Source organism: Aplidium turbinatum, chromosome 11, assembly GCF_918807975.1.
Source record: "Aplidium turbinatum chromosome 11, kaAplTurb1.1, whole genome shotgun sequence".
Classification (NCBI taxonomy): Eukaryota; Metazoa; Chordata; class Ascidiacea; order Aplousobranchia; family Polyclinidae; genus Aplidium; species Aplidium turbinatum.
The window spans coordinates 1,052,698-1,066,231 of NC_137482.1; the positions used below are offsets into that span (position 1 = coordinate 1,052,698).

The window sequence follows — 13,534 nt, forward strand, 5'->3', positions numbered from 1 at the left end:
GAAATTTGACTAAAAAATAAAGTGACAAATCTAGTTGTTAATATAGATAATGCAAATCACCTAACAAAACCAAATCTCTATAACAAGCAATTAGAGAGCAGAAGACATGACAATAACCTCATGACAATAACTAAGATCATTTTATAATGTTAATTCTGGAAGTTGCATCTATTTACTGTCTAGCGCACAACTAATGCATATGTGCAATTTTATTGATGATGTTTAAAAACAGGTTTTGCAATTTGCATCACTGTTAACTATTTTTTCAAGAAAATTTACATAATATTGCCTTGAAAAGACAATGGCTGTAAGTTTGTAAGAATATTTCAAGCCTGTAATTTTTGTGTATCGAAGACCCTGTTGTGGTTGTTCACTCAATGTTGTGTGCTGTACAACAGATTTAAACGACACTGTATAAATAATAACTGTTTTGTCTATATATAATTACATTATTCTATTTGCTCAATGCTCACCTCTTTGGTACACGTTACTGATTAAAAAACCTCTTTGGATTTTTACTGATTAAACTTGTCAATTGATATCTCTTAAACTCCACAATTAATTCATGCAGTAGCATGGTAGTAAACCTGCTTAGGTTTTTAGTTTTTTTGCTTCATAAAAACATGTGTATCTATATCAGCAAATGCTTGATTTTTTGTATGATTGTTTGTGTATTTATTGTGTATCATGTTATTTAGACTTACATCACCTTGCTTGAGGTGGCTGCTGACTAGATGGCCGCTTGGTCTTTTTGCAGTCTCCTCGTCATATGACACACAGCAGATTATTGCATATTTTGTATTCTTTTCATGTTTGTGACAAATAAACAAACTGACTGACTGTTGGTTATGCTAAAATTTTATTTAACTTGTTATAATGTGTAGGAAGTGGTAAAATTGTTACCATGACTTTGATGCCCAAGACTATTTGCAATTGTGGATACCTTGCTATGTACCAGTGTTGTGTTATCTACCAACGTTGAGTTTGCGTTGTGTTAAGGGAACGTTCAAATATTACGTAACGCTTTTTTTCCGAATTTTTGACCCCCCCTCCCCCATGTAACGCCAACGTAACGCTTTTTTCAATCCCCCCCTCCCCCATGTAACGCTTTTTCACTACGATTTCAGCACAAAAAACTACCATTCCGTACTCGAAAGCGTTACGTAATGTTTTGCTTGAACCCCCTCCCCCCCGATGTGACGCTAACGTAACGCTTTGCATAAACCCCCCCTCCCCCTCGAAGGCGTTACGTAATATTTGAACGTTCCCTAACTTAGCAATTATATCATGTTAGAAACACAAAAATAAGCTATTATCGTTTCTAGCACTAGTTGCAACGTTCATCTGATGAAATTGAAAGTACAATTAACAACAAAGTAGTAGCAGTAGTCCAGTTTTAATCCGGTGATGTCCCCGTTACCAAGGGTGGCCGGATTCATCTCCAAATGCCGCAATTGCCTTCACACCCTGCCTCCACATCGATCTGTCTAACGCGTCCTCTCTAGTTAAGCTCACCTTGCTGCTTTCTTCCACAACTTGCCTTTTCCACGTGCCTAACAAACGTGATGGTTTATTGCTTCAACTAGTGCTAGAAACGGTAATTGTCCTGATGAACACCCAAACTTTTCAGTATTCAATAAGCTATTATGTTAGGGCACTGGGTAGTGGTATATTATTATAATGGGGAATGTAAGTATATATGCGAAATGTTTGTGGTAACAAAATTACTTGAACATAAAGTTTACAACAGAGTGTATGTACTGATGCATTTTTGACTGAATTGCCGGCTAATTAATCACACCAATTGGATTATCCATTATAAAAATCTGTTGGTACAACTTGGTAACATTCCTGATGTAGTCCTGATGGTAACATTTTTATGATATTGTTTTGTAATGGCCTACAGTAATAAGAATCATATCTCATGTTGTATCAAAACACTAAATTTTATTGAAAAATATTTAATACCCAACAAACTTCTAGATTCTGTAAATCTGTTGACAGATTGAAACACAACAGATTGAAACAGACTTTGTTTTTTCCTTAACATACACTTAGCTTGCATTCAAAGTTGGTTCAAAATGCAAAAATCAGTTAAAGATATGCATAATGAATTCCGCTTGATTCAATATTTCTATTGCAGACAACACATGAGTTCACAGTAGAGATGACTTGCGAAGGATGTTCTGGTGCTGTGACCAGAATATTGACAAAAAAGCTTGAAGAGGGTGAGCATTATTATTGTACATTTGCATCAGACCAACAGGTTCTTATTTATAAGCAATCTGCTAACGCAAGTAACTGATGCAGTAACATGACAGTAAATTCTGCATTAGACTGGTTTTAGTCACAATTGAACATTGAACAACACTACACAAAAGATTGAAAAGTTTGTGGCAATGTAAATATCTCTTGTGAACCGTGTACTTTGCGTTTGATTCAATGGTTGTGCCGTACCAGTGCTTTTTTTCCGTCGCATCCCAGCTTGCGCTCGGTGATTGAAGATTCATATTAAATGGACTGGTATTCAAGCCAATCTTCGTGTCCACCTTAGGCATGCCTTTAAGTGTCCTGCCAAAGATACAGCCGCATGCTCTTGAGGGGTGTCGAACCGACGTCCTTTCGAACGTCGAGCCAGAGTTCTCACCATGCGGTGATGTAGCCGGCAATTCTAATGTCTGGCAGCGGAGTTGTGCTTGTGGGAAGAAGAATGGTTAGGAACTTCACTTTACGGAGTGACGTTGTGAAAACCTCACATCCAAATCAGACGGAAGTGCTTGCTCGCAGATAGAATTACCGAGTTAGCTAGGTAGCTGAGGCGACAATTCGTTAGACTTTGTGCGCGTGCAAACAACATGTTTCTTACTACCTCAACAAGTGTTCACTTGAATTAAATTTAAAGGTTACAAGGATTTTACCACCTTTCCCTGTTAGTTTGTGTGCTTGTATATAGCATAATCACTTTGCTGTGGTAGTTGCTTCCTTCATGACGATGACTTCGTAAAAGTAGCGGTAAGCATCACGAACACGAAGTAAAGCTTGATATGACGTTATAGGTTCAAAGTTCAACGTGGATTTAGGAAGCAAGAAAGTGACAATTACGTCAGACAAATCCAAAGAAGAGTTAACGACGATGCTGGAGAAATCCGGCAAGGCAGTTACTTACATCGGTTCCCATTGAAACACTGGAGCATCACTCATTCATGAAGACACTGTCAATGTGACCTATCGTCCTCATTCATTCGTTTGTTTTAGAGATTATCATCAATTCATCATTACCACGCGAAATTCTTCGCGCAATGGAAGGTTTTACTTCAATGATTAATTATTACTCATCGAGCTTGCTTTCAACAACTAATCTTAAGCTTCAAGCAAACCTCACTGGTGCTAGAACATATATATATTACACTTAATTTTTGGAATCATCATGGTATATAGTTCACATTAGTATTTGTATTCCATTATTACACGCTATCTTTTTTTGCTTGTGTTAATGCGCTTTGTCATGACAGCCGTGCTGCAGTGAAGCAATAAAGTTTATATGATGTCACAATTTGTGCTTTGTCTTTCGTGTCGAGGGTTCATCATTTGTCATCAGAACATCTGCATCGAGAAGAAAACTATCACGTAGATGACGGAATAAGAGATAGCTATTGTTTCTGCCGCGTTTCCTGAGTTATCCGCTCTCCGTCGTTCCTATCCATCCGCTTATCCGCGCCCGTCATCTATTTACATGCAATATCGATCCGATTTCATTTTAGATCGCCTGGAACATGTTAAGACTTAAAACTCTGCAGGGAGTGCGTTGTATGTCTTAATCACAATAAATAAAAACGGATGGAATTTTAAAAATACATGCAGTTAACCACAAGACAATTGCAAGTAGTTATCGGTGGCAAACGAGCCAACCACCAGGGCCCATGGCAGCCATCACTTCATCAATGGTTAAATGAACGGGTTAAAGCTTTTACAATACAAGTGATGAACCTGGAGATTCGGTTACTACCTTGTCCTTGTGCGATAATAGTAGGTTACCGTAACGATACCAATTGGCTGCTGTAAATATTTCCGCCAGTTTGGTTGGTTTTGAATCTTTGTCGTCGGACTGACAAAGCTTTGATACGTCATTCCTGGTAGTTTCGCATACTTGTAGGGGCTCTTGGCGCAGGGCCGGTTACCGAGATTGACAGAGTGAAGTTTCCGATTGTTGAAGTGTTGTTGCCGGAGAATTACTCCATCCACTAGGTGCCGCTGTATAGAGAGCAGTCGTGAAATGCGTTGCTCAAGCGCACACCCCGAGAGCCGAACCAGCGCCGCTTGAATTTTAGTCGGGAGTGCAACCACTGAGCTAACGGGGTTTAGCACTCGCGTTTCTGAAATACATGCCTTCGCAAATCAACCAGCATGGGTTAATGCGAAACACGCAGAAGTTTGAAAGGCGTATAACCGTTTCACCTCTCAGTTTTCAAAGCGACTGTTTTGAAAACTTTCAAATGGTAAATTATTTTAAAGTGAAATCTAGATCAGGAATTCCCGTTGGGGTTGAAGTGCTCGCACGTGGGACTACAGTTCAAATACAGACCTGTCCAACAGCGTTTCGTGTAGATTTCCCGAATCCTTAGCGGAATCCAAACCGCTCGTTTCCGCTTTGTTGACGCGCAGCTTGTGATCCTGAAACAACGTGACGTCACATTATCAAACGTTTTACAAAATGAACCAATCAGCCGATCAAGAAAAGCTTGAGACTCCGTACGACATGGACAACGCTGGAATAGCTCAGCATCTAGTTTATCAAAAGCCGTATCAACACGAAGACGATGAATTTTATCCCAGGTGGACGCTATACATGCGTAAATGTGCAATGTACAGTACATAAATATCTTTGTCCAAATTTTGTTCCAATCGATAAACTCATTAAAAGAATTTCGTGTTGTTAGTTATGCGATGTCGTCAAATATTTCCGTCACAATATTATTTAAAGCGCCACACATCGCAAACCTAGTTATGGAGGCTCCTGGATACAGGCAAACATGTTTTCAAGTCTTCGATTGGACTCAAAGTGTTGTTTGTAAATTCATCCACCTAGTGAGTGCAGCTGCTCAACAGCACGCATTAGAGTTGGGTCAAACCAGAATAAAGCGATTAAAACACCAGGTCAAGTTGGTAGCATAAGCGAAGTCATTTGTCTCAGACTGCCAGAAGGGTTTGGTGCGAGAACAAGGGCGGCAGACCCCCGTTTAGCTCCCCTCCCCATGCACACCTGCCAACTCTGAAACTTCTTCACATAGTTAACTTCACACTCTTTCATGTTGTTTGCAGAGGCTTCTTCTGTGGGTCTGTCGTCTTTCTTTGATGCTCTCTCGCTGTTGGAACGAACCTAAACAGACAGAAGAGTTTGCAGCCGCGCATCGATAGTCCACTGTGACAGAAGTGACAGTGGACATCTTGTGCTGTGCCACCTCTACTTTCACCATGATAAGCTGATAATTTGACGACAATCTCGGCCAGGGACAACTGCTGTGGGAAGCTAACACTGAGATATCAATGTTGCTACAATGGCTTTTCATCAGCACGTCATTATTATTTGTCATCAACGGGTTACGTAGCAAAAATCAAAACGCAAAAATCACATCGTATAGAACAGTGCTCTTTAACAGAGTTTTAAAGAGGGCTGCTCGTTTTTCAAGAAAATTGATTTCGTGCGTTATTCTAAATTCTTAGATCACCGAGCGCATTCACACTCTAAGCCAGTTATGCAATAAATTGACTTTCGCTTTTGCATAATCGTTGCTAGTTGGTTAAACAAGAAGTTGAGTGCAGTCAATAACCGAATAACAAACATTGGTAGTTGTTGCGTCTCTTGTTCATTGTTGTGCCATCAACATGAACGTTGTTGGTTCAATCTAAACTTTTGTTATTGGGGATTCCGCGATGGCAGAAACGTTGAAGAACGCTGGTCTAGAATTCATTTCGTCAATAAAGTCAATTTATTTAAAATATAAAGTTTTTTTTGCATTTTTAGATCAATAAAAACTAGTAATTAATTAATTATATTTGAAAGTAATTTTGTAATTTTAAAACAATGTAATAGTACGGTAATATAATTAATAATTTTCATGGTGAAATTGAACTGAAATACGTGTAATTGATCCAGCTCTGGTGGACACCAAATCGACAAAGTTTGGCCTGTAGTGACGTAACATGTAAGTTATAGGTTCATTGGTCCAGATCAGTTCACCTGAACCATCTCGTCTTTTCCAGCACTTCGGCTGGTAGCTTCAATGTCGCCTTCCATGTTGCAAGTAACGAAGCACCCATTCGGTCCCATCAATGCCAACTTGCCCTGACAAGAATAAAACCACAACTTTAAAATACTTCCAGGCTTATTTCCTAAAATGCATCTTCTCAGAAAATCGTAAGAAAGTCGAATTGTAGGCCACGTCGTTACAAGTGGCAGCAGTGGCCGAGTGGTTAGCGCGTTGGGCTCGCATTCGAGAGCCTGCATGTTCGACTCCAGCCACCCGCACTTGCTGTTGTTTCTCTGGACAAGAAACTTTACGATAATTGCCTATAATTACGATAATTGCCCAGTGATCGATTTCGAGTAATGGGTAGTACCAAATTTAAGTCATAAGTTTTATGATGAAGTAGAGTAGACAACCGGAAACAGACATTGCCGTCGGCTGCAGCGTGGGTCAGCTGTACGTCGGAAGGCGTACACCGATGCATAGCGCTCAAGTCCGCTTTCCCGCAATGCAGGATAAAGATAATAAAACAAACAAAAAGTCGAGCAGTGAATTATTTACTATTTTCATTTGCATTTAATGATAAACCAGCTAAATTTTGAGCCAGCAGGAATAATTGCCGTTTCCAACGCGTAGATTCAAGCAAATCCTCGTAGATGTTTAACTCTCATCTCATCGATCCAACTCTCACCTCCTGGAACACAGGCTCCCATTGTTCCTTAGCACTGATGGCGTCGCTGACACCAGTCACTTTATTCTGTCGATTCACCGTCAGGTATTTATCAAACCCGGTCTTCAAGGCTATCCTGCAATGCCGATAGTCAGTTGAAAGTTGAAACAATACCAATGTTACACAACTGTATTCAATATTGCGTAATAATGCATTCACAGACAAAGTGAAAATCATCCGAGAATCAATTGTTGTAACGTGAAATGTGGTAATGCTATGGAGATAATTATCATTACGTCACTCATTCTAAAGCTAGACGAAACTTGGTAAGATTGGAGTAAAAAATTAATCGGTTAGTGGTATGAGTGCATTCTTATTTCATACTTGGAATCGGATAGAACAATGCAAGTGAACTGTTCTGGTAAATCAGGGCCTTCCCCTTGGGGTCGTGGGGCGCCAAGGGTGAACATTCCATTATCCATGGCGGAAACATAAACATGCTTTCCCATCTCAATGGCGATCGTTCCTGAATCAACAAAACACAAAACCTGTGACTATACCACGCCGCTGGATATACAGGCCGACTAAACAATGATGTTCAGCATTCCCGCTTTCCAGTGCCCCCTCAACATGGAATTATGCACATTTTTGTTGATTTATTGGAAATTTAATATTTCAAATAAAATAAAAATTAAAAAAGAGGGGTTTGCGACACTTTTTAACCTTAAATGGGCGTCAAGTCCACAAGGGATCCACGTAAATATCAAATAAAATAGTTTGTTAAAATAGTTCGTTAAATTTATTAAAAATGAAAGTATGAAGATGCTGAAAGCCAACATCGTTCTACACAAAGGCTCATGGAAATAATTAGTGAGATGGTGTCAGAATTATAAATTTATTCAAGTTTTGTCATTTACCAAAAAGCAACTGTTTAAAGAAAAAACACAGACAGCAAAAGTTGTTGTAACACTTCACTGACATTTCATGTGTCACAAAAAAAATGAAAATGTTTACTTCAGAGCAGATAATGTCCAGTTTTATGTATGCTATATAGTTACACAGCACTACAGCTATGACAAAACGATACAACTCGCCACGTCGCAACCTCACCTTTAAACTCTTCAATTTTTGAAGCTTTCCACCATCCTCCATGGGATTTTGTGTCTTTCTCGTCTTCTTCTCTTCTCAACTTTTCTCCTTCGTCTAACTTCTGCTTCTTATGCTTCTTTTTATCTTTGTGCCTGGAAGATCAAAATATTGATGAAGGGATATTGGATCTTAAAGTTAAATCCACCATGGACATCTGTTGCTGTCGGGAATTGCATCATGGAAGTAAAATTCAAAATTTCAACAAAACAATTCAACTTATTCAACTATGAAAAACAAACTTTAGAATTAATTTATCATGCAATGTGACTGAATATGTGAGCTGTTCAAAGGTATAGGCGTCAAACTTAAGTTTCAAACAAAGTTTTCTCACAGGTAGCAATGTTTTAAACAAATTAATGATAAGAAATCCATTGGTATCTGTAGTGGGTTGTAGTGTGGGTATCTGTAGTAAAAGGTTTGCTGTACATCATGTCCCTTCGGTGTGCTTACTTTTTTCTCTTTTCTCCTTTGAAGACCAGTTTTGCAGTCTTTACTTTTTGATAGTCACTCATTGAGTTTTAAGATAGTTTCACTTGAAAACAAATCTAAACTATATATGATAACTTTTTAATCTATGCAAGAAATGTAACAAAAGTTATTGACCGTATTGTCACCGCTATTATTCGCTACATGTGTCAGTATGAAAAACACAGCATTTGTAAAATACACTTGGGGTACTGTATTTCCAACAGCCACTGCATTATTTTTTATGGAAAATCAGTCAATGCAACAATTTAAACAACATCATCAATAGTAAGACATTTCACGTTCTTCAGACGCTCGCCAACCGTGCAGTCAGGCATGACTAGGATACTCTTGATATAAGCAGGTTTTATCACTGTATTATACAATAGACAAACAAAAACCTATTGTTTATCAAACATTGTCATAAAAGCATGTGCAACTGTTCCATAGCAACAAAACATTTGTATTGTTATTACAATCTACTTCTCCTATGGAACTACTAACTAATCTACTATAAGATCTAACATGGAAGAGTTAAAATAAACAATGAAGATATTTAATGCAATGTAAAATCAAACTCTTCTTATATATATCATACAAGAAACTGCCAAAATAATCTTTGGGTTGTGTAAGAATATCGCGCAACATTTATTATGACCATTTCCATTCTTGTATGGGAAGTTTATTACAATTAACTTTATAAACCAGGAAGTGACAGAAATAACAAAGTTGCATTACAGGTAAACTCACGAAAACATAATGTTTGTAAGTAAACTCATTAATTAAATATCAAACCTCAGGAGAATAAACATATATTGAAAGTTCTTGAGCAAAAACATCAATTATTTTGGTACAACTCAAAAATACAGAAATGACTAAAAAGATTTTCAAATTCCAATTGATAGATCTAAGTGTAAGCATCTGACATCACTGGTCTAAAAGTTACAGGTTTAACAGGTTCCTAATGGTTTTGTCAAAAACTTATTAAGGGGACACCCCTGATGAAAATAATTTTTTTATCAATGTTTTTTTTGTATATAATATATCATAGGCGTCGAAATAGAGTGGGCAAAATGTTTCGCTCACCCTGTTTTCATGACACTTATAAAGTGTTTGTTACAATTATTTCCGTTTTTCTTAAACGCTGGATTATCCAACCAACTGCAGCGCAACTTCTTTTTTTACGCTATGTCTCTCGCTAGGTATCCGACAGAACAAAGCAATTCCGCAACAACGCTGCGTTGAAAAAATGGGGTACTCACTACATTGTTGTTGTTACGGCAACTGCCACAGCTGGCAATTCCTAGTGAGAGAAAGCCACGTTTGATCTTTTTTCCGAATGGTCTCACTTTGGTTACGTCACAATCAAACTTCAGTTCCCGGTCAGCGTAAGAGAATGTGAATATGACATCATAATGAACATGACAATAAAATAACTGATACAAACTAAAGACGTACTGACACAATTGCTTTTACAAATGAAAATGCAGCAAATCCGAAGGCGCCACTTTAAAGATAACAGGTCCCGAGTCACGCGCTTTTTAGGTCGCAAAGGAAAACAAAAAAGAAGTTTGTTAATAATTTAGCAGCGCTCATAAGATCACAAGGTGCAAGAAAGAAAACATCCAACCAATTAAAGCTTAGCCTAATTGCTGCGGCGACGCTAAACGCAGTCTTTGTGAGAAAGACTAACCAGTAAACCACACTCTTCGAAATTACCGTCGGCAATTACCGAGGTGATTGTAAGGACCACAAGAAAAAACTAATTTTCTTAGACTACACCAGACTAGGATGTTGATTCAATCTTACTATTGCTGGATGTTTTATTTAGGTTACTTCCTACTTCGCCGGCGCTTAGAAACGTGCCCAGCTGGGAGAATCTTTTATAGAAATATCACCCTATTTGCATTGATTTCTACGTCAAATTATTGTAAGCATCTACTCCTTGTTGCGCCTCGCTTTCTGTTATCTTGTCCAGCTGATGCAGCATCTGATGATACCGATTCTGACTAGTTTATCACACAGACTTTGTGTTGCTCGCAGTGTCCCAATTGTGCCGAAATTATGTTGGCTTATAAGCTTACGTAAATCGAGGCAGTCTTCTCGCAAGGAGCTCTTGATATGTTACCTGTACCTGGTTGAGCAATTAACGTTATTTTATGATAATTCAACGGTACTAGATGTCGAATTAATGTAAAACAAGCGTAAATTTCTTATTGAGCATTGTTGTTACGCAATATAACCCGCCGAGAAAATTAAATCGATTTGTGCTGACTCGAACGTTGAATCAACCCAAAATTAACTTACTTTCCTCCTCCCCGTGAGTTTTTTAACGTGAATTACGTAACAGCGTGCGTATCGCGTTGCTCGCTTTATCACTACTTTTGGTATCATTACATCACAACAAATCAAACAATGCGTTCGTGATAGACTACTCTAGTATATTTTTCGCTTCTCGTTTTACATCTTTTAGTATAATCTTTTCCTACTAAGTGTTCACAGCAATTGCCGAGGCAATTTCAACTTTTGCCGTTTGGCCTAAACAACGTTTTTGCCGAAGTAAAAATATGCTAATTTCGAAAACTGAATCATTGCGAATTTGCAAACATATACAAAACTCATTCAATGAAATCTGTTTGAAAACTCTCGCCCACCCAGAATTCCTCTTTTCTAAGAAAAAATCGATGCCTAAGTAATATATCATATATATATATATATATATATATAATACTGTAATTATATATACGGTATTATTCCTAAAAAGTAGTAAATTTTTATCAGGATTCCAAATATGGTAAAATTTTGACTCTATTCAATGTCTTTCTGTCAAAACTTACAGCACTGATAAATGTGAGTTATGTAGCTTGTGTTTTAATGGGTGATTTTAAATGCCGTTTTCTTTGAAAGTCATTTTTTGATGTTTTCGACTATAGGCAAGTGGGGAAAAAAAAATTTTTTTCACAAAGGTTGTTCTAGATTTTTTAGCTTATCAAGTATGGTGTACGGTCGATTGGTCGACAGACAATTGGTCGACAGGACAATTGGTCCACAAGACAATTGGTCGACAGGACGTTAGGTCGACAAAACGATTCATTTTAGGGTTAAGATTAGGGTTAGAATTAGGGTTAAGGTTAGTTAACTAACCCTAACCCTAAAATGAATCTTTCTGTCGACCTAACGTCCTGTCGACCAATTGTCTTGTCGACCAATTGTCCTGTCGACCAAATGTCTGTCGACCAACTGACCGGGTACCATCAAGTATGACCACTAAAGTTGGTCACAATATACAGATCATGTATGTCTATCATCCCCCAATGAATTTTTTTAAATCCATTAACTGGTTTGAAAATTATGCACAAAATACCTGAATTTTTTTTACCCCAGCTTTGGGGTAGAAAAAAACACTTGTTAGTATAGCAGCTTCTTCTTCTTTATTATTATAATATTGATTTCATATGTTTTGCTATTGATTTCATATGTAATGTAAATGATTCTCCACCATAGAAAAGAAGCTTTGTGTAACTCAAGAAGCTTTGTATATCAAGGACTGTGAGAGATGCTAAACCCATAGTCAAAACTGACCGGATGGGTCATGACTCATGATGATGATGTAAACGATTTTGCACACAATTTTTGTATGCACTTTTTATTAAAATGCACATTGTAAAATCGCGAAGTCTCATTTCTGCAATAAAAACAGCAGCAAGACAAAAAATTGTGTCTAGCATACTTATGCAAGCCATCCTGAATTTTATCTGCAGCTCTAGTTTGAACATGCGAGTGGGCGATGAATTATTTTGCGCATTGTGAATCCTAAAAAGTCAACCAGCAGTTTGTGAATAAACATACAACTAAAAAACAAGACAGGAAACAAAACAACAGTTTATATATGTATGATTGTATATGTTGTGCACTATCCATCGATGGATCACTCTGTATTCTCAATCTGCGCTATTGATCGACTAACCCGCAAAACTAACCTTAACCTCGGACCCCCAATTCCAACAAACATCAATTGATTGTGCATAACACATGCATACATTGACACTGATGCATCCAGAAGTTTGTTTTTGTATTTTTTGGTGATATACTGCTTGGCAGTTGATGTAGCACCAATACAAAGTCAAAACATTCCATAAAATACACTGTTTTTTTTACCTCAAATCAACGAATTTTATTGGGGTAAAAAAAAAACACCGCAATAATAATTTACACAAACATTTGGAGGCCCCAGTCTTTGTTGCATCTAGTAGCCTCACAACATAGTACTCACAATATAACATTAAAACATTCATACTACCTATCACTAAAATTTAGCAAAAACCGTTACCTAACAAACTCCTCCGAACCATTTTTGCACCCTTTGCTGGCCATATTTTCTCTGTTTAACATATCTCTTCTTCGTCAAATCCAATCTTTTTCCTCTACCCCTCAAAGTAATCACCAGAGACGACTTAAACAGACACCAAAAAGTTGAGTGAATATCTACTCATTTAGATGTGAGATGGTAAGTGTTTTTTTTTACCCCAATAACCCTACTATTTTTTTTTTACCCCACTTGACTATACTCGTTTATTTTTTGTTAGAATGGCATGAAATTTTGCAGGCATAATCACAAGGAAAAGTAATCTATGAGAGGATTTTGCTATTTCAGTGTAGTTTCACTTAAAATTAAAAAACAATTGCAAATATGTCAAGTTTTTCAAGTACATTAATTCAAAATTCATTTATCTTTTAAATATACACCTGTGGAAGAAAATCTTTCATCATTATATGGGTAAGGGATAGCGACAACGCCAGCAAAAAGTTAGGAATGATATAAGTTCTCCCTTGAGACTTATTAAATTTTTTACCGGTGATAAAAATTTAAAAAACTGGACAAAACTTTTGCATTTCTTTGACACTTTTTTTTCACAGAAACGTTATTTATCTATTTAATTTAAGTGTCATCTTTTGATTCCAATTTTCATAGTCTTTCCAAAGATATGTATCATGTAGGGTTTTC

At 37.4% G+C, this 13,534-nt stretch overlaps 2 protein-coding genes across 3 annotated transcripts; one reads left to right on the top strand and one right to left on the bottom strand.

Annotated features, from left to right (window-relative positions):
• Positions 1-198: 198 nt before the first annotated feature.
• Positions 199-3,553, top strand: LOC145779228 (copper transport protein ATOX1-like). 2 transcript variants are annotated; one of them, XM_082590765.1, is made up of 3 exons: positions 199-307; positions 2,144-2,228; positions 3,057-3,553. In XM_082590765.1, the coding sequence occupies exons 1-3, from the start codon at positions 302-304 to the stop codon at positions 3,179-3,181; spliced, it is 216 nt and encodes a 71-aa protein (XP_082446891.1). In that variant the 5' UTR covers positions 199-301; the 3' UTR covers positions 3,182-3,553. The 2 variants fall into 2 exon arrangements, with proteins under 2 accessions (XP_082446891.1, XP_082446890.1); XM_082590764.1 differs by lacking the exon at positions 199-307 and adding an exon at positions 1,124-1,689.
• On the bottom strand, positions 3,386-8,638 carry LOC145779227 (protein FRG1-like). Its single transcript, XM_082590763.1, has 8 exons — positions 8,515-8,638; positions 8,026-8,156; positions 7,300-7,441; positions 6,937-7,051; positions 6,239-6,343; positions 5,261-5,377; positions 4,583-4,671; positions 3,386-3,766 (listed from the first exon to the last, which is right to left on the bottom strand). Exons 1-8 carry the CDS (start codon positions 8,574-8,576, stop codon positions 3,730-3,732), a joined length of 798 nt encoding a protein of 265 aa, XP_082446889.1. The 5' UTR covers positions 8,577-8,638; the 3' UTR covers positions 3,386-3,729.
• Between the last annotated feature and the right edge of the window lie 4,896 nt (positions 8,639-13,534).

Coding starts and splice junctions, on each gene's coding strand:
- LOC145779228 (XM_082590764.1), top strand. Junction 2,229..3,056: donor GACAAAAAAGCTTGAAGAGG/GTGAGCATTATT, acceptor ATGACGTTATAG/GTTCAAAGTTCAACGTGGAT.
- LOC145779227 (XM_082590763.1), bottom strand. CDS start 8,576: ATGAGTGACTATCAAAAAGTAAAGACTGCAAAACTGGTCTTCAAAGGA. Junction 6,344..6,936: donor GGGAGCCTGTGTTCCAGGAG/GTGAGAGTTGGA, acceptor TATTCTTGTCAG/GGCAAGTTGGCATTGATGGG. Junction 5,378..6,238: donor GAAAAGACGAGATGGTTCAG/GTGAACTGATCT, acceptor CTGTCTGTTTAG/GTTCGTTCCAACAGCGAGAG.